Source organism: Pleuronectes platessa, chromosome 2 (genome assembly GCF_947347685.1).
Source record: "Pleuronectes platessa chromosome 2, fPlePla1.1, whole genome shotgun sequence".
In the NCBI taxonomy this organism is placed as follows: Eukaryota; Metazoa; Chordata; class Actinopteri; order Pleuronectiformes; family Pleuronectidae; genus Pleuronectes; species Pleuronectes platessa.
The window spans coordinates 13027068-13053997 of NC_070627.1; the positions used below are offsets into that span (position 1 = coordinate 13027068).

The 26930-nt window shown below is 39.5% G+C and overlaps 1 protein-coding gene across 1 annotated transcript in view; it reads right to left on the reverse strand.

Moving 5' to 3' along the window:
• The window catches only part of ca16b (carbonic anhydrase XVI b), a 93393-nt gene that overhangs the window by 36015 nt on the left and 30448 nt on the right, over positions 1 to 26930 (reverse strand). Inside the window, exons 3-4 of the mRNA XM_053438961.1 lie at positions 8940 to 9119; positions 2207 to 2355 (exon numbers count right to left, since the gene is read on the reverse strand). Coding sequence (XP_053294936.1) covers positions 2207 to 2355; positions 8940 to 9119 — 329 coding nt within the window. The remainder of the gene's footprint in view (positions 1 to 2206; positions 2356 to 8939; positions 9120 to 26930) is intronic.

Genomic DNA, 26930 nt, shown 5'->3' on the forward strand with positions numbered 1-26930 from the left:
ATTTTTCAAGCACATTGGCTTTAGAATCATAGAGAGGTCCAAGCCAAAAACCTAATTCTTTACACAAAGACACGCTAAGCTGCAAATCTGCCGTATACATCTCATCTATAAACGATGCATCTGGAGGGCACACTTTACTTGTTCTTGCTCAGCTTTTTTCTAACAGCTGCTCAAATTGGTCATTAAAGTGAATTCCATCGTCTTATTTAGAAGCGCACCATCAAAGGAGCCATATGCACAGCAGCTTTATAATGGCTGTATATAATCCGGTGCCCTTTAACACTACGCTGAACACAAAATGATGTGGCAAAAAATAAATCTAATTACTCAGCCATTCAGCATTAAAAAGCCCGTGCCTGCAGTGAGGGCTCCAGAGAACAGGGCCAAGAAACAAACGACGAGGACTCGAGCTGTGCGCTTGGAGATAGGACGGAGACACACATTGACAACCAATTCTTACACCGTTGTGTTTACGCTTATTATATGACAATAGAGAGGGAGAAAACGTTTTTGTATAAAGCCTCAAAAGTATGTAATAATATGATTCACATATTCATTTTAGATAGTTAATGGAAATGGTATTGTAAATGATAAAAAAAAAAAAAAAATTGAAAGGGACTAATAAGAATTCTCTACACCACATACAAAGGGTGGGATTTATGTTTTAATCCACCAGACAGAATAAATAAAACCAAAAGGTTTCAGTCAGAGTTAATACTCTTTATATCTCTGCCCCCAAGAGTCGGCAATGTCCGTTATTTTTTCCAGCTTTTCTTTTATTGCTTGCACTCTCTGTTCTCTTTTAGTTTTTCCTGCCTGTTCTTTGTCTTTTGTCATTAATGACATTGGTGAATCTGATGTGATCATGAGCATCAGATTCAAGGGCAAGAAAAGTAAAAAATTATGCTTCACTGTTCATTTCATTTAAATTCTATAACAAAACTTTTTTCCCTGCAGCTTTTCAGGCAGCCTTCATTGATGTTATATCCTCGCTACAGGATCCAAATAAATGAAATATGTACATTATTTTCTTTTACAAATTGTGGTTCTTGAAAACCTCAAGTCTGGAGGTTTTAATGGGGCATGCTGGGAATATGGTATTTCATTTTCACAAAGGCACTCGAAAGATCGTGTTAAAACACTGGTGTCTACACTTCCCACTCTTTCGGGTCTGTATTATCTGCAGTCTCTACGCATCATCGTTCAGCATCCTTTGAAAGCTGGAGTTTACCTAAAAATAGCTAATGACCAAAGTACATTTTGTTTTCTCCGACAATCTTCAGCCCTCATCCTCCCTGAGAGGAGCTGGAACTGGATTTCAGAAGCATTAATGGGCCGCCTCAGTTCTGCATCGACTCTCTGACATTACGAAACCTGTGAAGACTAAAATACCCGCAGAATGTTTCAAGCACTATTGAGTCTGTGCCAGAAGTCAGTCAATTCTAGAAGGTAAAGTGTCTTAAATTTCATTTTAGCATTAAACTTAATATATGTAACTTCATCTATGAGGGGTCACTGGATCAAAACGATAACTAAATGCCTAATGTGTGGACATCGTGAAGCAGCTTGGGATCAGGGGAGCTGTTGTCCTCAACATCATTGCTGATGAATATCTACCTCAGGTGCCAATGAGACAAATGAGGGAATGTAGTAAAGTTTAATTCAAGTATAGTAATGAATGATCTTGGTCAATTATGAGTGACCAATTAAGACAGTTGAATAAAAAAACAGCAGACTGTCTAACTGATCAGAAATGTGTTTTTCCCTCCCTCCCATCGTCTGCCCCTGAAGTTGTAGCAGACACGGACACAGCCACGTGTAAAGTTGACATGATGCGATTAAATGGCGACCAACATGAAATGTCCCATTACCTTGAATACATGTTGCGGTGTTTTAACATTGTTGGAAACATTTTGGATAGTATAAGTACACTGGTCAACAAAACAAATAACATAGGTTTCTAGTTTTTAGGCATTTAAATGAAGAATTGTTGCCTATTCCATCTTCCAAGGCTTTACGCAAATGAAAATTCCCCATTATATACTGTATCTGTTCACCTCATAGTTCAGGAGATGTCAACTTGTCTATAAAAACTCATCTGTCTACTGACTACAGGGACTTCACAACTCTTCTTCATTCAGCATCGACCCTCAAGAACCCACATTGCACGTTTGTCAAAATGTAGTGTAGCAACAGTATGTTTTACCTCTACAGGGAACCTCCTGCCACCGAGGCTGTGCTCAGAGCCTGATGATCCATTGCTCTGGCCCCAGTGAAACTCCATCTTCTCAGCCTTAAAGCGGCCTGGCAGTCCAGCGCCTCTTACAAAGTAGTCATCCTTCAGGAGCACGGCAACTGTAGACAAAGAGGAATACAAAATAGATAAAAAGAGGAAGATGCACTCAGAAAAAGATGGAAAATTAAGTGTATTCATGCAACTGCAGCAAAATGGAGATTAGTTGTCAGAGCACTGACTCTACTGAAACCCAGAGCGGTTGTGGCTCATTGTTTTCCTCTACTCCCATTATCTTGAGATCAGAACTTAATTCTCATTATCTAAATTCTCATCTAATTTTGCAATGACAGCTCAATTAAAAAAAAAAAATACATTTGAATTTTGTGACGCTCCTATTCATCCAGATACTGAGATGAGTTTGCTATCTCCAACATCATCTAAATATTGTCTATAGTAAAAATGTCATTACAATTTCTCCATACATGGTTTAATCTGTTTATTAGTCGCTGTTGCACCCTGGGATATTTGTCCCTCTGGTATTATTAGAAACATCATTGATGCAATCCAAACTTGACATAGAAGACACAGCAGTTCCGGTCTTTTTAAATACAAGATGTATGTGTGAACCGTGTAAACTCCACATTTCCTTTTCTTTTGTTGACAAATATTGGATTTTAATTAAGCTGCCTTGAACACGGACTAATCAATGTGCTTTTATCCTTTCATTAGGAGGCGATTTAAAAAGGAGCCAAGAAGCTGTAAAATCGCAATTGACCAGGACTTTGGGAGGAAGCGAACATTGCAGACGGGTATTCTGCTACCTGGCGACCCACAGTCTGACACAGTTTGCTCCTTTAAGATCCTCTATGCGGGGGAATTGTTTCATCGCTGGATACAAAGTCAGTGGTGGGCACAATCACAACGATGCCACTGATGTCCCCTTCAGAGAGAGCACCTGCCAGCCTCCTCCTGTGGCCTTCACGTCCCATCAGTTGACTGTGGGATGCTGTGGTGAACAGCTTCAGACAAAGCCATTCTCTCTTTAACTTGTTGCACGGTTCACTAGGAAGATATAATGGCATTCACCTGCTTTGCTAGCTTTTTGCGGGGCTGTAATGACATTGCTTTTGACTGCATAATAGAAGACATTTTTACATTTTCTCTTATGCAGGAGCATGACCAGTTTCCACCCTGCTGAAAATGTATAAATAATATGCAGGGGCAGAAAAAGATGAGATTCTGACAGTTTTGTAGCATTTTTACGTCTTGTCACTACCATTTATTAATACAAGATGAATGCATTGTAATATTAACTTTAACTGAGTTTTATTAATATGTACAGATGAACTTTAAATGTTTATGTGCAAATTAAATTCAAATCTTTATGTGAATATTAATATTGTATTGCATTATCGGGCCCTTCTTGGACTCTGATGTAAATGTACCATTAAATTGTGCAATTTCACAGACTTTCAAATGATATGTCACCTCAAAATCACTTGCTTATATAGCCTCAGGTCTCCATCATTAAACATTTGCTGTGGAAGTATTTTATTTTTGTGAGAACCTTCTCTGAATACCAATGCCCACAGTTTTGGTCTTAAAACTAAACCTGAATATTAAGAATTGCAAAAATGATTTCACCCATGCCACTTTACTTGTGAATGTGAACTTGTTGATATTTCAGTCAGGTTATTCACGTACAGTTGATATTTAGTATTCAATCTGTGTTTTCTTTCTTCTAATATTCCTTGCCTATAAGAAGCCAGAGATTTAGGACATTAAGTATTAGCAACGTGTCTCCACTGTTTGAGAAAATGTGAGAGATGTGCATATAATTCAGCAAAACTGAACTCTGACCAAAATGTTATAAGCATAGACATCTCCATATCAGTTAAAAACCGTAAGATGACTTGTCTTTGTGAGGATACGTCAACTTTGTATTTAACACTTGAAGCTTGTGATCCTATCAGAATCGGCTATTTAGTCTAAACATTAGGTTTATTAATTGATATGCTGCAAATACTCGCTTTTATTATTCATACGCTATTAAGGCTATTCAGTGCACTGTGGCCCAATTAGTTCGTCTAGAGATGATGTGAAGATTTTTCTTTTGATGCTTTGGTTGAGCCACACTCATTTTTCACCATGCACTAATGACATTATGCAACGGCCTCTGAGAGTTTTTAAACACACTCAGACTTTTAGAAAGTCATTGTAGAGTAAGTCATTAATCTTCTATTGGTGTATATTTTCCTGTGCCAAAAGCAATTGGATTTACTATAAAACTTCAGATTGTCCGTTTCCCTTAAAAAAAAACATTTATAAATGTACCCAAGTTCATGGATTTGAGTTTTAGCTGTGTTAGTTTTCAATGACATCTGAAAAATGATTATAAGATCATCATACTTCTGATACCCTGGCCGAGGTTAGATGTTAATGTATGTGTAGCCCTCTGCCGAGTCAACGTTTGACATCATTAGCCAGATTAGACCCGGTGCTCTGTCGGCTGATCCCCGCTGTTATAGGGAGATTTAGTTGGCGTCTCTGGAGAAGGACAGCCCAATTTTAATCATATCACAAAGAGAGAGGATGAGAATGTACAAGCAAACACAGACTGTCAGTAAACACGGGGCGACATGATGAACAGGCTGAGAAAATGGATGAAATCAAGGCAAGGGAAACCAGATCCCCTCTTGACGGATAGCAGAGAGAACAGGACAGCAAAAAAATAAAACGAAACGAGTGTGAGATCCAGGGAAAACCGAGGGAAGAGACGAGGAGATCTGAGGAGAGCAGAACCTTGTGTGATGAGGATGAGCTGTGCCCATGTCGTGAGGCAAGAAAGAATCTGCCAGCAGTATTAACGTGCCAGTGCCGCTTAAGCTGATGTCCCACAGCTTGAAGGAAAAGGTCTAAGATGCAGGAGATTTCCAAGACTGAGAGCATCAGGTCAAAGTGAAAATCCGTCCACGTTGGAAAGGCCTAGCCATCACATGAGGATAATTGAGAAAACTCGCTTGCAAACATGCAAAAACATTTACAGAGATGGTAATGAGTCTCAAACATTGCTGTTATTGATGTAGTGTAATCCTGTGTTAAGCACAAGGAAAAGTCAAGGATAGAGGATGCTGGCCGGCCCTGGGAGTCTCATTAGAAATGCAGCCCTGGGTGTGTTTGAACCCTCCAACAGCAGAGCAGGAATTAGAAGCTTAGCAAAAAAGACCTTGAATCACAGCCTGTGAAAGAAGGGGAGTATGTGTGAAAGTAAATCCTTGATCAATGCAAAAGTCTCTTGGGGCCCTCCGATTCCTCATGAATTTGAGTTGTTTGAAATTGTATGAAGAATGTTTTACTAAGGAATGCAGTATGAATGGCGGCCAATCAGCTCGATCTCAAAGCGGGTTGAGTCGCACGGGACCATTGCATAATCGATCACAATGAGCTTTTAAGATCTGTTCACTCAGTTCTTAATTACAACATTGACTTTTAAATAGTGTGAAGTTAAAGCCCGTCTGCGAAGGATTTGAGCGCTTTGACTTTTGCAAACTTTTGAAATTGGATTGCAATTTTCTTGGATTCTTTCAACAGACTAGATTGAATTCTTGAAAATTGGATTTTATTTGTAAAACATCCGAGAATACGAATCACAAGCTATTTTCTCCCCGGAAGAAAAATCAAAATTGAGAATCAAAATTCCGAGAATGAGGTTAAAGTACAGTCATTTCTAATGATAGAATGGGCGCCTATTCACTCCCAAAAAATGTAATTCATTGGGTTTAATAATTGACAGTTATAAGAATGAGGTTCTGAATTCCGTTTCATTATCTTGTACAATAGAATAAAGGCTTTCATTTCATTTTGAGATCTTGCCGACAGAAAGGCTATCAAAGCAAAAGCCCCCCATCTTCGGAGGTGGTAAGGTGTGACCCAAGAGAGACCAACTTTGGAGATTTTTAACTCTAACCGCAATTAATACTGACTGGCAGGAGAAATGTAGTTGGGGAACTACATTTGATCAAGATTAAAGAGGTATGAAGGGCATGTTCCAACTTTGATATCTTCCACAACTGTTTCTAACTAGGGTTTGGTTAAGTGTTTTGTGAGAACTAGAGTAATAGTGATCCATTTTCCTCACATTTAACCTAAAAGTCCAGATCCCCTGTAGGGTGGATGTCCCATGCTGAACTCCCACAACAGCTTCCACGATCTAGGTTTTATCTCCAAGACTCGCATCCTAATCCCTTTGCTCGTCATTTGCGATGTAAAAAATGTTCCACTCTGCCAGACAGCCAGAGTGATAAAAAGTGTTTCCTGTTCATAGTTAAGTAATAAAATCATAGCGCACCACAGGGCGTCTCTCCTGCATGGCCACTGCTCTCAGACATAATAGAGGAGGGTGAACCAGTGTGTGGCTGAAATGTAGTTTCGACGATTTTGCAAACAGTCAGCAGCAGAGCTGAGAACACTGAAGCAGTGAATAAAATAGAGTCGCACCGCTCTTCACTCCATTTCTGTCAGCCTTTTTATAAGCCAAGGTTTGTGAAAGTTCACAGTGTGGCATGTTGTTGTATCGCATTGCATTGTTTACAATGATGAAGTGGAAAAAGAGAAATGATTTAACTGACATAATGTGACTCCTCTTGACAGATGATCAGGCATCAAACTTATAGGCTGCAACCCCTCGAGAAAAGCCCATTAAACCGCAGAGATGGGCAAATAAGAACATAATGTGTGAAGTATGTCAGCCAAACTTGAAGAGGTATTTCATGGTTGAGTTTCTTTATGCTGAATTAAAAAAGAAAAAACTGATAGTTGACAGCAGTCAGGTGTTAAATGAATCAAGTGTCACTAGGACTTCTTCTCAGCTCCTAAGGGCCACGGTGCATTGACGACCGCACAATGACAACAAAAGGCTTGCATAAAATTAATCTTGTTCGACGTCATCCATGCAGACTTAACAATTCAAAAATAAAGGCTGCCCAGGAGGGTGCATGAAAAGGGGAGGCTGACCTTGCTGCAACACAAAACATATCAAGGATTTTAAAGTCGTAATGGGGAAAACAGAAGACGATTTCAAAGAGTCATTTGGAGAAGAGCGTCTAGCATTCAAAACTTTGAAATTCTTTTCCAAGAACATGAAGGACGAATTCCTGTTCCAATCAATAACCAACACTGTCTTAAAGAGAAGCATCCTCAGACAGGTGTAGCCACCTTTTAAATGTGAAGTGAATCGAAAGCAACATTAGAAATAAAGGTTGAGCAAAAGTTTGTTCACTGCTTTTGACCTTGTTCTCAACTTCGGCTGCTGCTCTACCGTATGAAGAGCAGCAGCAAATCAATCAATCAATCAAACCCTCCATCCATCCAACCACTTTAAATGTGATGACAGGTCAGGAACACACATTATATTCAAACATAAATTGTATCTTTGTAATGTAATATATTTTCCACTGGTCATCTCATTGAAAGATAACATGAGAAGTAACAAACAATTTTATAACAAACCAAAATAAAAATGCTGGTTTAGGACCAGAGGATATTGAATGGATTTCTGAAAGTCATGAAAATAATTTTCTGCTGGCCTATTCTAAAGGGTCTTTGCATGATAATATTTGTGTGGTGATGTGGTTCCACTTTCCTGATTTCCACAGTGTTTAACAATCTACAATTCCCTCTCTACTGCATGTGCAGTAAAATTACAGCCAGCCGTGTTGTTTTCCATCTTTGTAAATAAGCAGATGAAGCGTTGCGCCGTTGTCCCAGTGGCCTTGGTTGTCATGGAGGCTAACAACTCTCATTATGATCATATGCAAAAGATAACACTACTCTGAGAGAAACCACACAAAAAGCAGGGGAGATCAATTGAGGTCAGGGTTTTGAACCAGTAGCCCATGGATTTGCTGATTGTAAAAACAATGTGGCAATAGTTTGAAGTACCAGTTAATCAAGTAAGCTTCACAATGTTTCTGTAAACAAGGCAAGCAGAATGTGTACAGAGAGAGAAAGTGAGAGCAGTGCACAATGAAGGGAAATAATAGAGGATTTATTAAAACCACTAGTTTGATTTAAACTAGGGTTGGTTGGATAACAATTATTTTTACCATAAAGTGAATATGTATTGCAGAGTGTTAAACTCTCTGGATATTTAAATCTGTTTATGGATTAAAACATTTTTTTTTAAGTATGTGAATTTAATACCTGGAAATCAAAAGGGACCTTAACTGATTGATACAAAAATCCAGTAAGATCCTTTAATTCTGCAACACTGCCTGTAATGGTCACAAACAACCAGAGATAATATGAGTTAAAGAGAAGGACCATGAACTTAACAGTTGTGTTGCACCCTACACATCCTGGTGAAACTTGAAATAAATAATAAATCATTACCCCCACAAAGAAATTGGAACTTGAGATTTTGCTGACCTATGTAATTTGATTTGTTGGGTACTATAATTTAAATTTAATCTACAGACCCATTCATTTCGTATTTATCTATTTTGTTATTCATTTTTAAATAATTTGTGTATACAGACCCATTCAATTCAGTTTTATCATTTCTACTGTCTCATAATATAATCAGATTATATGTCTGCTGTGAAGCACTCTAAACTCCACTGCACAAATGCTCAACAATACTACTACTAATAATAATACATTACTATAAAGTCCGAGCGACTAAAGAAAAAAAATTGATGCATACCTGTCTTTCCAGTGTTTTTCATGGTGGTCTGGTTGGAGGACTCGGTGCTGAATTTGTCGAACACCAGCTGCTGGTACTCCTCTGAAACCAGAGCTTGTTCATCTGCAATGTCCACAGGCGATTGGTTTTTCGAAGCACATTCTGGATATGAGGCTTCCCAGCGTCGAGGTCCATGGTTTCCTGCAGAAACAGAAGACACAAGAGTCTATAAAAAATGTAGACCAAGAACCCCAAATCACCTATAGTGGTTGTTACGCAAACTGAACTGAAAACACTGACAACATGACGGCTACAGCTCAGTTTGCATATAATGGAAACTGAGAGTATGAAGACAATGTCTTTCATATTAATTCGGCTGCAGGGCCCTCTAAGCACTAAAGCACCTGGAAAGCATGTAAACACAATGGAAATTCATCATTCAGTGGTAATTGTCCATATATGATTGAAATGTCCAAACAAGGTATATTCCTGCAGCGCTACACCTAGCATTGAGAATCGACACAGAATAAATACATCTGTGTTTAAATAGCTAAATAAATACACCATCTACGCAATTCAATAGAAAATAGTCCACTTTAAACAATTCATGTGCAGTGTGTGCTTCAAACCAACTTCCTGTAGAATCCCCATCCACTGTCTGCTCTTTTAATCCTCTATCCCCTACAGTAGCGCTTCTACAAAGGAATAATTCACAACCGACAGGGGTCCCCTTGATCTCTTCTCGGGTACAATGGGCCAATGCAACAACAAAAGCTGAGGGATCAGGGGAACAAGGAAGCATGCATGGAATTTTACTTTTCTGGGTTAACACAATATTTATGATCCAATTCCCCGCAGATATAGGGCAACTTTGCTACTGGCTCATGAAAAAAGATATGTGAACTCCTCTTCACGACAACACCCCGGGATCAATGGTGGCTTTATGTCTTGCTATGTATAAACACCTTGCAGCCAAAGACACTGGGCGCCCTCGTGCCTCGGAGAAAAAAGACAGCCTGATTCAGGATTATTTTGAAATGTTTTTCCGCGTCAACCAGAGCACAATCCTAAAACATGGCTGTGGGGCATGCAGACATATAAAGAGTATTTGTTTCATCCATCTCTCCACTGAATATGCCCTGAAAATAGGAAAAGAGTGCACCAGGAAATTCCCTCCATTTTGTGAAGGGACTTAAATTAACATCAATTGTCTTCTTAACACCACCTGAAAGATTATGGATTTATCAGTTTTGGATTGCAGGAAAACATTGGAATGGATATGAACTGCATTTCTGACTAATGACTGCATTAGCAAGCAGGATTAAATTAGTCAGTCATGGCTTTAGACTTACCAATATGTCTGTACCAGAACAACTCCAATATTGCATGCCCTGGAACAGAGCCTATTATGAATGCAATACTAATACTATAAGGCAGGAGAAAGCTGCTTGCACATAAGGGATTTCTATAAAGTGCATTTGCCATACTCAAATAGAAAGAGCTTTGTGTACAAAATGATCTGTTAAGCCTTTATGTAGAAGGAAAAATCAATTCACTGCTTTTCCGTTTGATTTGTGGTTATTGAGACCGAGGATAATTTTATTAAAGGTTAAAGCTAAAATTATATTTTTGATTCTAACACTGCAGCCAATCATCCCCAGTTGTATAAACATCCTGCTTCCAAGGCTAACCCTGCTGAGAGTTAAAACCTTAATCAATATGTGAGAACCAAATAATTAACATGAAGACATAACAACTTTGAGAGATAGGGAACTACAGTAGCTTCGAGATTTGAGACATCGGCTACCTTGACTAAAGCCCAAAGCAGGGGTTCAGAGAAAAGAAGTCAGTGTTGCATAGTTCAGATGTGAAAATAACAGTAGAATAAAGGTCTAGCTTAAATCTGGAATTTTACAGCCAAAACACCATATTGCCAAACACTATCTGATATCATTATCAGTGTATGTCAGCCAATATTGCAAGAATAACTATGCATGATGGAACTGAAAAGTTGAAAAATAATTAAAAAACATCTGGATCCATAGGCCTAAATTCACTTTCTGACCAAATAACAGAACTATCATCTATATCACATTTCAAAATTTCCTCAAACGTTAAAATAATCTATATTATTATTTGCCAAATGAAATCCAGTATATTTAAAATGTGTATGAACCAGCCTGAGGATGTGAACTTATATCACTTGCCTCACAAGCAGCTTTAGTTCCCATGTAATACCCAGTTGTATACAATTCCTCTCAAATGTTTCACACTGAAGCTCAAACCGAAAGTAAAACTCAGGTTAGATGTACATTTATACACTTCTGGGAAATATTGTTGAAATATATAGTACAAACTGGAGGCAACTGTACACTTGATCATGCCTCACTCCCATCCCATTTGGGCTGGCAGAAAATATATATTCTTAGGCAGAGCTGTCTGAAGTAAATGCCTGCAGTTGCTTCAAACATTTACCAGTTCCCTAACCAATAAAGTAAGAGTACTATGTAAGCTCCCAACAACATAAAAATTCCAGACACAGAACTATCCCTGTTCTCCAGTGGGCAATTTCAATCTATACTTTCTTCCCATTTTCCCTTTCTCTTCTCGAGTGAATTGTTGTAAAACACAAAAGTCTTTAAAATGTATATGAAAAAACCTTGCATTTATATTTTAACCGAATTTACTAATAGTGTGTTTTTTAACTATGAACCTAATTTTACTTCTGCTCAGTGCAAGATTCGCCTACAGGTTTTTTTCTGTCTTTAAGAGTCACGATTCTAAACTCTTATTCACCCTGAGTCTTATCCCCGCCCTGTACCCACTGAACGGAGCCGAGTGAGGGCAAATATATAAAAGCTTTTCAGCAAATACTTCTCACACCAAAGATAGACCGACATTGACCCCAAACAATCAGAAAATCAGAACAAACTATCGACAACTTCTTTAAGCGTAAGCGATCTGGCGACAGCGGCGAGGATCACAGTCTCTGCTGTGGACAGCGGGGATGGCCAGGGCACCGGCAGCTCTCCTGCTGCTTTAGCTCTATCTTACCGACGAGCACAGGTGCACAGACTTTGACTCATCCTGCGTGTAAGGGAAGAAATACTCCTTGCTATACAACACTGATATGGGTAAGGTTATTTACAAAAAGCAAATAAAAGTCTGTGCACTCAATCAACTCGATCAAACAATTTTCATCCTCACACAACAACAAAACGAAAAAATGGGAGAAGCCTGCTAAACCTGAGTGACATATCTCAGAACAACAACAGACTCATTATTCCAGCCGAGTGCAGACAGATTAGATGTTCACTCCGAGCATGAAAGGAAGTTACAAAATAAATGGCTCCTGATAACTGGCTGGCCTGTGCATCACGAGAGCTGGGGCGCAAATGTCATCAACCGAACAAATGTCATTTTGTCACTTCAGAGACACGTGACATAATGAGCCGAAGCCACTCAGGAGCTACACAGGTCACTTTCTATTCAGGGTAACTGTAGAAGAGGGTTATCTTTTGGCTAATTTTCCATTCAAACACACATTACATCTCATTTGCTGCTGGAGAGATAATTCCGCCTTTTAAGAATGAAGAAAGGGAGGAGCAGCAGTTAAATCAGATAAGTGCGGGTTGCACAGCAGCCGATTAATCTGTCCCCTTGCCATCCATCAGAATGACTATAATCCTTGTGGTTGTGCCTTTCCCGCTGCAGCCCTGCCGCTCTATAAGGACGAGCTGAACAAATGTAAAAGAAGCCTGGGTTTTCTACAACATTATATGCCAGATCATTCTGCAAATGGCTGTAAAAGATTTATTTTATTCTAGTGAAACTCTTTATGGGAGCGACCAGGTCATTCATGCAGGACACTGACGGTTTTACAAGGTTGCGATGGATAAATATGAAGGAGGTACAGTGATGATACAGCTCACCTTACAGTGGGGAGGCCATTGTGTGAAAAGGTCTTCTCCGGGTAATAGATTTGTGATAACTCTGGTGCTACCGATTGCAACGTGGAATCTACAGGCAAAGACTTGTGTTGGCTCAATATCTGTGGTCTGCTTACTTTGATTTTTTTTGTTAGATTAGACTCTTTCAGTTTATTTTGAGGCATTCGAATAAATTGACCCTGGTAGTTTACAAACTGGATATTTGTTATCATTTTATTGGATGAACATGGGCACTACTGCTGAAACACAAAAAAATATTTGATGTCTGAACTAGAATGGCACTCTGAAGAGCTCCGCCAAGGCCCAGTAGAGCCCTTAAATTCAATCAAACTGCTTCAAATTGCACACACTAATAAATATAATAAAAACTCTCAGTTACATGAGGTGATGTAGCGTAGTAGAAGCCTATAAAGGGACAGAAATTGTAAAAATGGCTCCCAGATAAAGTAATATTTAGTAAAAAATACTTGTTTTGACGGTGGGAACTTTTGCAATGTAACTAGAATGGCATTCAGAAGGCTGCATACCTCCACCAAGGCCCAACAGTCAAATTAAAAACATAAATAAATCAGGCTCATTGATATTAGCTGTGTAAAAGCTTGATTTTCCAATCAGGATCCATAAATCATTCTCTGAGAGATCTACAAAAATAGATTGACTCAACCTCGCAGTGATAAAGAAAGTGAAAAACAAAATCCGGATTCGTATCTATATTTAAATCTAAGAGGTTCCTCACTGACCCATGCCTCATTCTTCCACCAAGTTCCGTGGTAATGCGTCCTGTAATTTGTACAATGTTAATAATGTTAAAAAGACATTGGATGCCAATAAGCAAGTTTTGTTAATAGTGTGCGCCTGAAAACTGTGAAATACCGGTAACACCAAGTACTGTGGCATCCCTGCCTTCCAGGAACATCACAACATTGATTTATCTCTAAACACTGTTGCAGAGGAAATTAATTTTTTCCCCATAGCAGTAAAATGACTGAATGTCATTCTACTCGGATAATCAGGCTACAACTTCCTGTGGTGGGCACTAATATACTTATTTGAATTTTGAGACCAATTGTGGGTTGGAAAGAGGAACCCTAGCCGTGTGAGTACTTTGTTTTAAATCTCTTTTTAAATGTATTTAGTGGCCTGCCTCATAAACTGCTGCTGTTACTTGTTTGTTATTTTGTTGAAACCCTGTACAGCTGCAGTAGTTCTGGAATTTATGTCACTTCCCTCATGATAGGATTCAGATGGAAAAATCACAGGACTTTGATGTCAAAAAGTTATACACGGATCCATCTGGTCAACAGTGAGATGGAACACATTCAAATTGAGGGAGTTGAGTGAAAAGGGGCTCATTGGTGTAGTGTGGTGTCCTTGAACGATTCACACAATGTTACATTTGCATGTGCATAAACAATGTGTTTACACATTAATATTAATATTGTAGGCGTCAGGTCAATACGGAAGATGTGGCAGCAGCAAAACAAGCACACAGCTACAGATCAGAACTAAATATACAGAGATGGATTCAAGCAGGTTCGATGCTGCAGTGTCCATACGACATTTACTCCCTGACTTGTCAAAATTCAGGGTTCTCATTTAGATTACCAATTTTTCAATTGATGGATAATAAGTTTGTTAGAAAATAAACTACAACTGGCATTTTCAACATCCTCAAACCCTTATTATATTTTTATCAGAGGCAGCAGAGTCTGATGAGAAGACGTCGCATCTACGTTGCAAAAATTAAATCATTCCTTCAGTGACCAATTTATCGTCTGTGCCAGAAAGACTAATGCCTGTGACGTGCTTTAGGTCTGCTAATCCGACCTGCTCAGGGCCGACTTCTCTGTGACAGGACAGCACTCTCTTTTATCTACTTGTTTTAAGTAAAGCAGGCACATGTTTCTCTCAATATGGTGCTCTGAGTTCCAGGTGTCATCCCATTAACCTTGGGAAAAACAGCCGTGCCTCTGCTACCATAGCAACACTAAGAGAATGGCGATTGCCTTGTCATTTCCGTTTTGTCCCTCTGAGAGAGAGAGAGCATCCATGCTGCAGGCCGCCAGGCCTCCAAGAATTGGTAGTAGAGCGCTCAATGTGTAATAGAAAGTCAAAAACATCATTGTTGTGATTTTAGGTCAAGGTTATCACTTTTATTAAAATGAGGACCAATTTTATCGGCAATATTTGCTAAAGGTTTGGTGCAGCACAATATTCTGAAATACATAATGTCTTTATTTCTGTTTTGATGAATTGACACTGACAAACTTCGTGTTAAAAAACGCATGTTGCAATAAAGAGACAGTATCTCAACATGCTAGGAGAGAAAGTAGTGCCGTAGTGCAGAGCCAGTTTGGTGACCCCCTTCAAAAATGGACTAAAATGAACAGTATATGGAGCAATCCGGCATGATTGAATTTTTTGAAACCAAAAGTTGACAAAAGGGAGCAGTAGCGTTCGTACATAGAAATGATAATACAATTGTCAGGTCGCTTACATGCTCACAGTGGCACAGCTTACATGCTGATGTCTGGCAGGTATAACAATGTTTTCATTATATGTATTTTTAAATCAAATTACATTACTCTACACGGCACCTTTACTTGATCAAGTGGCGACACCCAGCCGAGTTGAGATGGAGAAAGAGGTGGAGGAGAGAATGAAAGAGCGTGGAGACAAAAGGTAGATGTCACTATGTAACATTGATCTAACATTCAAACAAGCAATTTTTGGTCTCTGCTCCTCAGATAAGCAAGATATTGATAAGCATTGTAGGGCTGTTGTCAACAATGGAAAATCATAGACGACTGGAATCACATGTAATTTTGTGGCTGTTGGTGGGGGGGGGGTGAGGATGCGTGTTATGTCTAGATTGACTAATACAGCCACAGTCTACAGCGCAGCAGGTTTCTCCTTATGAATGGAACACTAGCGATGACCTGACCAAAGAGAAAATAATTGCTGAGACAAACAGAGAAACATTCAGGTAAACAGTTCCAATAATCGTCCATCTCTTTCCTCTGTTTCTCTTTGACTGTGAGTCTGTTTTTAGTGACTGTACTTTGAGAGGAGTTTATTTTCAGATTCCTTTACTGACCCATCTGCATACGACGACTTAGTTATCAGTGAACCGTGAAGGTCAAAACCTCAATGGCCTCTGTGTTCGTCAGTCGGCTTCACAGAACAGTCAGGAAATAAAGGCAATCTTGGACACCAGGAATTATAAATCCAGGAAATTATTGATCCGGTGCTTTTAACAGCTTTTTCCTCTACATTGTCTTGCATCCACTTCTCAGCAGAGATCTAAAGGAACAGGTACTCGATATATATTAATGCGGTTTACAAGAAGGAAAAGAGGCACCGGGGGTCACTGCGGGGGACGCAGAGGGGGATGCATGAGTGGGTCTTCAGTTACACTTCACTAAATTAAAGGTGCATTTATTTGACCCTGTCAGTTCTGTGGTGAACAAACACGAGAGCAGCTGGGGGAAAAAATGGTGTTTGTGTTTCATCACACTGTTATAGAGACAGTGCCACAACAATAAGAAGCGTGTGTCTAAGAACGATATAAATGATATAAAACAGGATTTGTCAAGCTGAGAACAGAAGTAGAAATCCCAGCAAAGGGGATTCTAAAATAAAATCAGAAGCACAATCAAGGTATCGTTTTCATTGAATATATTGATATTCAATACTCTGTGGCCTTTAATTGCATGGAAATATACTGTATAATGAACATACTAATAAGCATAAAAAAAGTGCAATGGACAAATTGTAATCAAAAGTTGATCATAGAATTTGCATGATCTGCATGAGAAAGTGCGCAATTAAGAATAGTTTTTTGATTGATGTGTGAATTGAATCAGGATCTGTTAGTATTTTAAAAACATTGATACAAAGGCAGAGATTCAAGGGAACATTTCCCACTGCGGTTTGGCTGAGGACGATCGCTGTCGGGCAGAAACGAGGAAAGTGTTGGGCAAAATTATAGAAAACTGTTGTAACTGTAGATCTAATTTTAGTTTCTCAAGGTACACTTACAATTTTTGGTTTTCGGGAAATCAATATGGATAATGTACTTAAACAATTTGTCTTCATAATGCCAGGTTCTTGGTAGTTGACATGAGTTTTGGCAAACAAAAAAAAAAAAAAAGAAGAAGAACAGCGTCATCATACATTATTACGACATCGAAAGGTGTTGCTATGCCAACAGAGTGGTTTTCTTCCTATTTGCCATGAACTGTAGTGGGTCAAATCAGGCTGTGATAACAATGATGCGTCTGTCCTGCAATGTTATTGATCAAGGAGTAAAATTTAAAGGGAATCTTAGTTAATTATTAAAATGCTGCCAGTTATAAAAATAAGATAACTGCTTTCAGCCCGAGTGATAAGCCAAAGCCCAGGTGACACAAAAAAGCGCACAAATTCCAATGAATCATCAATAATCCTCTCTTATATCAGCCCTCGACATGAAATGTCTTTCTTAAGTTGCTCTCCCTTTTGCAGATTCTGTGGGTCACTAACTTCTCCCTGTTACATAAGTGCAAATAGGTTTTTACATAACATGGAGGCAGTGAGTTTAGTTTTATGAGATAACTACTTTGAGAAGACACAAGTTTGTTAACTTATTCTGTCCTGTAAATTTGAATTACGAGCCAGCTCTCCAGGGCTCCACTGCTTCTTGAGGTGGTCAGAAGTGGTGCTTCACTTCAGATATTAATCTGCTTTATTAGTCTGTAAGATCTGTGCTCATCTATCATCTCCTACAGCTACAGCCCGAGTCACCCCGGTACAACTACAAAAAGCTGTACTGTGCTTCTGTCTGCTTGCCATTGCATTGTAGACCAAATTAATATATCATACAGCAACGATCTTCAAGCATTAACAAGCTTTCTGCCACCGAACCCAACTTTTATTTTTGTCTTTCCAGATAACGGTACAAATTCCCCTGACTTGACCAAGGTGGATCCTCTCAGAGGCAATAACAAACAATATCAAGAAAAAGGCTTTTCTTCTCCTGGCAGTCTCTGTCAAGCATTTCATGACGATTGAATGACCAATTAGCAAACTGAAGTCAAGTGTCCAGAGGAGACAAGTGGAGGTTAAATGTCTTATTTCCATCCTATAATAATAATAATCACATCCTATAATGTGATGAGGCCATAACATTGAGTTATGGAGGGAAGACATCCAGATAAAGCCATTTCCCACTTGTCTGTTCTTAGAGTTTTGCTGGAAAGAAGCTGAAAGAATACATTATGTGCTAATTTGCATATTTGTGATGTCATCACAGAATTATGCAAGATATTTTTTGTAATGAGGTTGGAAAAGAAATTCCATTAATACCAAAGGACTTATATTATTATAATTAGCATTATTCTAAACCTATAGCTTTCAGAACCAACATTACGAAGTACCTCACACAGCGGTACTCAATCAGTGATTGGTCGTCAGGTGAGCACATACAAACACAGTGCCATAAACATTTGCCGAGTCATACAGACACATAAGTGCATAAGTATAAATGCTCACTATGGCTTCAGCCACAGAGGCTACAGTGTCAATCCTACACGGAGGTGTTATAAACCATGTTTAAACCTGATGTACTGTAAACTAGGTTTGCTACAGCAGGTTGCAACAAAGTTGACAAGATGTGGATATCGCCATTATCACCTAGATACAACCCAGCAGGATAAGTACTTTCTATTCTGCTCCGTTATAGGGAAACCATTATCTTTCTGTGATATATTCCACAAACTGACATTACATGACATCTGCAAGCACACAATGACGACCCAACACTTTTTTTTAAACTTGTAGAGAGAGGCTTTTGTGGCAGTTTGAGGAGAACATGCATTGTTATGTGTGACTCTTGTTATCTAGTCTAATCTGGAGACAGTTGGTCAAGTAAACAGCGATATTAATGTTGATTGTTGTAATTACAGTGGTTTCCCTGAAAAAAAAAAAGTATAAAGTATTCCAGTATATTCCAGGCTGGGCAACATATGGCCAACTATTGTAAAGATAAAATCTGTCAATATCAGCAATCATGACATGATAAATGTCACATTATTATTTCTGTTAAGTTTAATGACCGTTTTTTGCTCCTGAGTGAGGGTTTGGTTTTAAACTCATCTTTATGAGCAGAGAATGATAAACACATTACATTTACAGCAAAACACTGTACAAATCTGAGGCGAGTCAATTATTTGTTATACCTCATCACTGTTCTTCCGCGATGTATAAACAAAATGTTGAAATGTATTGAACATTTGATTTATTGCTATTGATGAAAATTATTGATATTGGTTTATTGCTGAGCCCTATTTCGCATGCAATTAATGTCCTCCCAAAAGCAGTGAACAGTAGACAATCAGCAGGCATTTGATATCCTCCCTGGCGAAGCCTCGCCGGCCAAGTCAAAGCCATTTGGGGTTCTTAGTGGTTTCAGTGGCTGTCTGTGTTCAGTCTAGTCATCAGCAAGTCATCAGCAACTGCCTGCTCATTTGGATGATTCAGCCAGTAAACGCCCTCAACTCTTTGCCCCTTTGTCCTTAATTTTAATGTATTATTCACATCCAGAGCCACCAAGTCCTAAACTTTTCACCCAACACATCCCCAAATTTCCTGGAAGCAGAAAAATCAGCACTTAAAGCTGATAGTAAGTGTACAAGATCAAACCAGTGTGCTTTAACATGAAGCCAAAAACAATGGTGACTTATCACGACGGCCTGAATGCACAGCACGTCTTAATCAAGTTTAGGTTGCTTCTGATTTTGAGGTTACATAACCGTTCCTTTGATGCTTTATCTTAAACAAAACACGTTTCATTATGCAATTAACAGTGTGACCTCATAGCCCGCACTCCACCCCGCCATTCAAGATCTGGGCTTCACTTCCAGCCTATGTCTGCAGGAGAGGGTGGAGGAAAAAGACAAACAATCCCTCCAGTCCCTCTGAATGTACAGTACAATGTGTCTCAGTGGGTAAAGGAAAGGGACACTTTAAATGTTTAGGTCCTGACTTCAGCTCCTTGTATGTGCTGTACATTTTCAAAGTTGCTAATGTATTCATTTGATATATAGAATAAATCTGAATTCATAGTGTTGACTTGCCTTGGACAAATCAACAATAGTAACGGAATAGCAATAATCATCAAGCACAGAAAAATTATTATAAAAATATAATATTAAACCTATGACAAAATTAGATCAGGAAGAAAATCTGGCCAAATAAAATCATATATTTTCCTCATCCAGACAATTGATTTTTTTTAAACCAACTGGACTTTGCTGAGACGAGAGCACATTGACCAGTCAAATGACTACAGCCCGAGTAAGCTGCAATCAAATTTTTTAATATTTAAAATAAAGTCTAAACAAGCTGTCTCTGATTGGGTCGGAGTGGCAGACTATGCAACCATTGATATCAGGTGGTCTTGCTGAGTTCTGAGAAGTAGGCATCTGATAAGAATGGCGCCATGGCCGTCTCAGAGCCTAAGCTCAATCTTTAATCAGGGGTCATTGTGTTGCACACAGCAGCCCCAAACACATAGAAGCAGGTAGAGGAAGTGGTAAATCATAAAGGCATTGGGGTCTAATTGGCCACCAGAATGAGCTCCAGCCAAAATATTGTTTTCCCTTGGCGCTATCTGCTTCCATCTCGTGGACTTTCATAGAAACTGTGGCTTCCTGTTCTTGGGTGTTGGCTGCTGCATAAGTACAACATCCCCTAGTCTGTAAAAATAATCTCCAGGACCTTGTGTAAAGAAAAAGAGGGACAGAAATACATTCTGTCCCATGAGGAAGAGCTTCCTCTACAATTCAAAAACTTTTAACAGCTTCCCCTTGAACGTGGCAGGAGGCCAAACATGGCAACAAACACTTGAGAAACCTTCCCTTCACTTAATCTAAAACTGAACGTGTATTCTCATCAACTTGCATTACCCAAGTCTTACTTTAATTTTCTGCTAAAACTTCTTAACTGACTTCAATCATTGCAAACATATATTTGATGCCGTGTCCTGACTCTGTGCTGCAGTATTTATAAGCAGATGAAGAAGAAGAAAGCCAGGATAAGTCAATACCCTACCCGCAGGCCGCTTTAGACTCATTCTGAGTTGCACGCCTTCTATTCTTAAATACAATGGCTGTTACACAATCGACTTCTGTAGCATGCTGGAGAAAGACAAGATGGGGGCAGTTTGTGCGCCATCACTCTCGACGCGTCCCTTTCCGTCTGATCTGCCTCAGAGCACAGCTGTTGTTCCACGACGGGCGATGCAGGTGATTGGAGAAACAGCAGCAGGCGGACAGCTCTGCCTGTCAGATCAAACAGCTGTAGACTGTAGTGTGCGTCTGCACTTATGTCCGCAAAATAATTAGCTTAACTCTGAAATGAACTTTTCAAAGCAGAGAAACAGGTGTGACCCGAGTGCGATCCGACGCCGCCGCACCAGTCGGAACGCGAGACGGCCCAGTGAGAACATCTTGATTTGTGGGGATAAGATGCAAAGTGGCATCTCTGCGGAAAATTAGAACTCACTAATTTAACACAAGCTGAAAGCTAAGGAAGCAAAAAGCATAAATAAATCAATAAAAGGGGGAGAAGCGCTCTCCCTTGGCAACCAGATTTGGCATGCCTGCGTCTACACGATGCGAAGAAAAGCAAAAACCATAGCCAAACTAAATGAGTGAGGTTTTCTGACAGAGAAATTCAGTTTTGTTCCCGAGGGAGGTTTGTGGTTATAAACTCGACTTTATCGGCAGAGAATGAAAAGCACGAGATACACTGCAAATATATAAAAAGACTGCATGGATATATAATGGATCCATATGATATTGCTATTGATAAAAATTATATTGTGATAATATTTGATATTGTTTTACTGCCTAGCCCTAGTCTGTATGCAAACTATAACTTAAATTTGGTTGCATTGTGTAAAACACTAAGTGATCATTCAGTATTTGCTGGCACTATAGCTATTTGAGCCTAGCTCAGTGTGTCAGGACCCTTAGTCAAGGATTAAATCTGATTTAACTTGAAGCCACTCCACAATGTGAGTGATTGTGGTGTTTAAGTCAACAAATGTTCATTATTTTTGTGCATTCACCATGTCAAGAGATAAGTTCGTCGCAAACATGCTCTACATCTCTGTAAGCATACAAAGCATAAAGACAAAGATTCATTTACGTAATCAAATTATCAAACTGTAGCAGTCAGTTACTGACCAGTAATTGCATTTTGGACAAAAATAAACGGACTAAATGATGCGCGCCTCGTGGACAGCTACACTGAAAGGATATATTTAAAAATCTAGTGAGGCAATCTAAGCATGCAATATGGAGTTGTTATTATGTTGAAATGAAATGGAATACAATACTGTGAATATGCAATTGATGACTCCAAGTGATGACGTTTTGGTTGGCCGATTAAAATCTACCTTTTATAGACATACCTGCATTGTTGTTTGAATTTGTCAATATGTCTCATTATAAAAACTTTAATTTTACGGAATGTTTTACAGATGTTAAGGATTTGTTCCCAGCAACAGTTGTTTCATTAACTCGGAGGCAAACTTTAGTTTTATGGTTTGAACAAATGGTCTCCTCCGCAGGGATGTTTATTTAAATCCAACCCCAATCACTTTGGTCCCTGAAACTAAATGACTACATCTGACGTAAAAGATGTCTTATAAGACGATTCCAGCTAATTTACATCATTTAGTTCAGGATTGCAAACCTTATGTTTGTCTGGCTAATGACTAAGTTTGAGGAGAGAGGGCAGAGGAAGTTAATAAAAGTACATACTGAAAAAAAGAGTTCATTCAAAGTGCACTGCTTTTCCACACTTTAAAAAGTTGTTTTTCCATACAGGAGGAAAGGCTGTTTTCTCTCTGGGTTCTGCCCACTGTGTATCAGTGCACACTGACAACAATCCAACACCGCATCAGTTAAAGGAAACCTCCTGCTAATTGAAACTAGAGAGAAGAGGTGAGCCCTCACACATCTCCTCTCCAGAGCTGCGGTGAAGCACTGATTAGTGACGCTACATTACTCCACTTTGTCCAAGGGCAACTGTTTCATATCAGCTAACTGTCACAAGCACAGAGGCTAACCTCAGCTCTCATGAATGTCCTGCAGCTGCTTGTGATGGACGCTTTATTATCACAAAAAAGCGATTGTGGACTAATCTGTCAAATTTATATGAAATGATAATTACTGGGTATTTCAGTTATTATTCATGGTAGTCAACTTTTAACATGTAAAAACAATGTGTTAGGACTTTGAACCACGGTCAAGTGTAGTTGAGACTGTACAATTAAACACACACACTGAAAAATATAATAGAATCCATCCATGCTTTGTTTCAGAGTATATATTATCTCAATCTTTTAATGAACCGTTATTCCCTCATGTTACATCTATGCGGCTTCATAAAAACCTCTTTCTGGGTTTGAGGAAGCTTCAGTGAGTTACATGACTTCAACGCCTGACACCATCAGAGTATGATCACAGTCCCGACCCACTGTAGTTAATATGCATGACTTGAATAACACGTATCAGGTCCAATAATAAATTTGATTTTTTTTTTTATTTAAGGGTTTTCCTCGAATGGTACAAATCAGTTTTGTTCATATTTGTTCATGAACAGTGACATTGTATTTGTGACTAACCCGTCAGGTGCAAGAAGACTGCTGCTTTTCGTATGAGGCCTCAGAGTCTTCGAGGATGGTAGCAGCTCGATGAAACTGCACTTAAGCACAATATTGCTTTGAGCTAAATATTGATGTCAGCATACCAGAAAGCCCCAAGGTGATACACTACCAAGCTGTTTAGCTGTTAAAATGTTTACCATGCTCACCACCTAATTTAATCAAACTAGCATGCTAACATTTGCTAAATAGTATTAACAAAGAGCAGAGCTGAAGCGGATGGGAAAGGAATTAGTCTTGCAGGCATTTAGTCACAAACCAAGTAGGTGGCAGGATGTATATGCACGCTCTCCTGCATTAATGAGAGAGAGGGCTGGTGTGTCCCAGAGTCCTGTCTGCCTGTCAAGGATGGTGAAAACTCGTGGTGTTTTGACGGTAAACCAGGCCACCAATATGGAAAGATTTTCTCCTGGTGCTGCCAATGGCCAGTTCATTTGATGGGTGAAAAGAGAGCGAACAACACCGGTACTGGTGCAAAACACTTAGAGATTTTTTATGGTCCTGGAGTTCCAAAAAATATTTCTGATCAGTATGAAACTATGGCGAGACACAGTAGGCAAAGGCAGCCACAGTCTCGCTTAGGTAATGGGAAACACTGCACAACAAAAGTGATCGAAAGCATTAACGTCTTTTCATGGAAAATGTCCAGTGTAATAGTTAACTCATGTATTTTCACGAGTTTACTACCCACTGGGAAAATGTCCCACCGTGGCAACCCTAAATCCAAAGTATTAGTGAATAAAAAAAAAAACACCAATGTATTACAATTCGTCCAGGGGGAACATGAATGTGTTGACTACAGAGCAAAAAGTCAGCGACTCCCCAAAGTCATTAGGACACATTCTGTGGAAAACAGCCACATCTGTACAAGATATCATGGCAATCGATCCAAAAGATGTCAGACTGCACCACAGTGGTGGGTCGAGAGTCCTGAGACAATGATATCCCAAGAGCCTTAGCCTTAGCAGAAACTGCAAAACCCATAGTAACGATAACACAACCAATCAAGTTCTCACATTAAGCAAGTGGCCATCAGAAATGGAGGGCAGAAGGAGCAGCAGTACATGCCTGCCAGAGGGCCCTCGTCAAGGAGATGGAGGGCCACGACGGCAGGGGGGCGAGCTGACCGTGGGTCACTGCAGAGCGATAAACCAGGGCAGGCATATGGAGACAGGCAGGCCGCTGTCTCCCAGGGGACAGAGGTTGTAAGACACATAGAAGCCTCTCGTTTACCTTCCTGTTGTAGCGTCAGGATAACCCCACAGCACGAGGTCACCGCTAAGCAGACCATTAGCCACAGTCAGCAGGTGGAGGTGAAAGATCTCCACCCACACAGTGAACCCTCAGACATGTTGGCATGAATTGTATTTAGCCGACATTTTCTTTAGCAAGAGCTGTAAATGTTTCGTCCTACAGAGCTAAATTTATACAGCATGCACCGAAGAAACGACTGGATAATTCGTGCTAAATTGGCCAAAATATAGAAGCTAATCTCTTCCAACAGCGCAACAGGGCAGTTTAAATTGACTGTGTGTGGAGGGCACAACTTGTTTCCACATTCTGTCAGTTTTCAATATCAGATAAAGGCTGTGGAAGAAATTGTGGACATTGTGCACAATCAGATTTTCATCCTCACTCACAAAGGGGTGATTAGCTCTGCAAATAAGATGTACACAAGCTGTCTGGAGCTGATACAGAGACTCGTGCACTCTTCTGACCTTGTTATTATCTGCCAAAGGCTTACAACAGAAATACACAATTGTGCAGAAAGACACTGACACAAAGGAAGATAAAATAACTATTAAATGACGCAGAGACAACATATGACTTTTCCTTGAGAAACTAAGACACTACAGGTGGTTGCATTAATAGCAATTGCATTAGTTATAGTAGTAGTAAGGGGTAGTGTAACGTACTGAAGAATGCACTTTATAAATTATTATATCCAATTTACTTTTGTGGATTTTATTCAGAATATATTTATTATATTTAGTGTTTGTGAATTTAACTCAATGAGTTAGGTAGACGACCTTTCCAGGGTGTACCTCGCCCCTCGCCCAATGTCAGCTGGGATTGGATCCAGCTCCCCCGGCGAGCCTCAAAGGCTAAGCAGTATGATAGATGGACAGTAGTACTGAGGCAGAGCATAAACATAAAACCATTTAACTGTGTGAAAACTTAATTATCTAGTCCTGATTATATCCCCGGTTGGTTTTAATGTACTGTTACTAAATTTCATGGACTTCAAAAATTGAAAAAAAAATGAATCACTAACCATGACATGTGAAGACGTTTGGGCCTCGGACTAAATCAGTGCAATATGATTTGCTCTTTGGTAGATATCGATGCTTTCAGAGGGTTTTTTATCAGAAGATTTTCCGTTCTTGATTTAATATTTTCTGAATGATATTGAAGTCAGGGGCCAGCGAGAGTCATGCTTCAGCTTGTTTCCTGAAGTATTGTGTGGTCGCAGCTTGCAGCACCAAAGCTTTTCCTCCTCCTTTCCCAAATATTTGCAACATGCCACAACTCCCTTTTAATTAATTTCTATCTTCTAAGTTCATGCAATAAACAGCAACAGCTTTACCTTGTGAAGAAATGGGTTTATTTTTAATAGCTGTTTACTGCAGGGGTTGTATTTACCCTTCCCCACATTTAATAAGTGCCCTCCTCTTTGTTGCGTGAACTCTGAGGAGATCACAGCTGAACACAACAAAGTCTAACCATTAGTGAGAGGGATGTCGGTAACAGACCAAAACAGGCGTCCAGAGGTCATCCTCACACATCCTTCTGGATGAAGGTAAGCATCGGCTGCAGCCAAATTACCTTCCCGATTTGCACCTGAGCACTTTGACCTGAACTAACAGATGTGTATTTATGTATTCAAGCAGAGGACGATAAACAGGCTGCACAGAGAAGCCTCTATCAACCAAACCCTTATGTCTGCGGCTTACTCATGTGCGTAAAAAGTCATCCTGTGGTTGTATTTTTACAGCTTACGAGTGGGAGAGAGTGTGCTTGTGTGAGTATGTGTCTGTCAATAGGCAGAGAGGGGAGCGGAGTAAGTAAAAACCGAAGGCAGCCGAGAGAAGAGAAAGGCAGGTTTTTTTGCCCCGTGTGGACTAAAAAACGCTAATTAGGCCAAAAACCATACGAAAGCACATGACCACATCCCCAGATGAGCGTTGAGCTAAGCAAGGCGAGCAGCCATTTTAAATCCAGCATTAATCCAGTGTGTATCTCACCCTCTTTGCTGCCCGCATATCATCCACATTCAAACCCCTGCTCAGAATTGAGATGTGGTCAGCGTTAGGAAAGATGGATGAGGATGAAAATCAAAGAATGGAG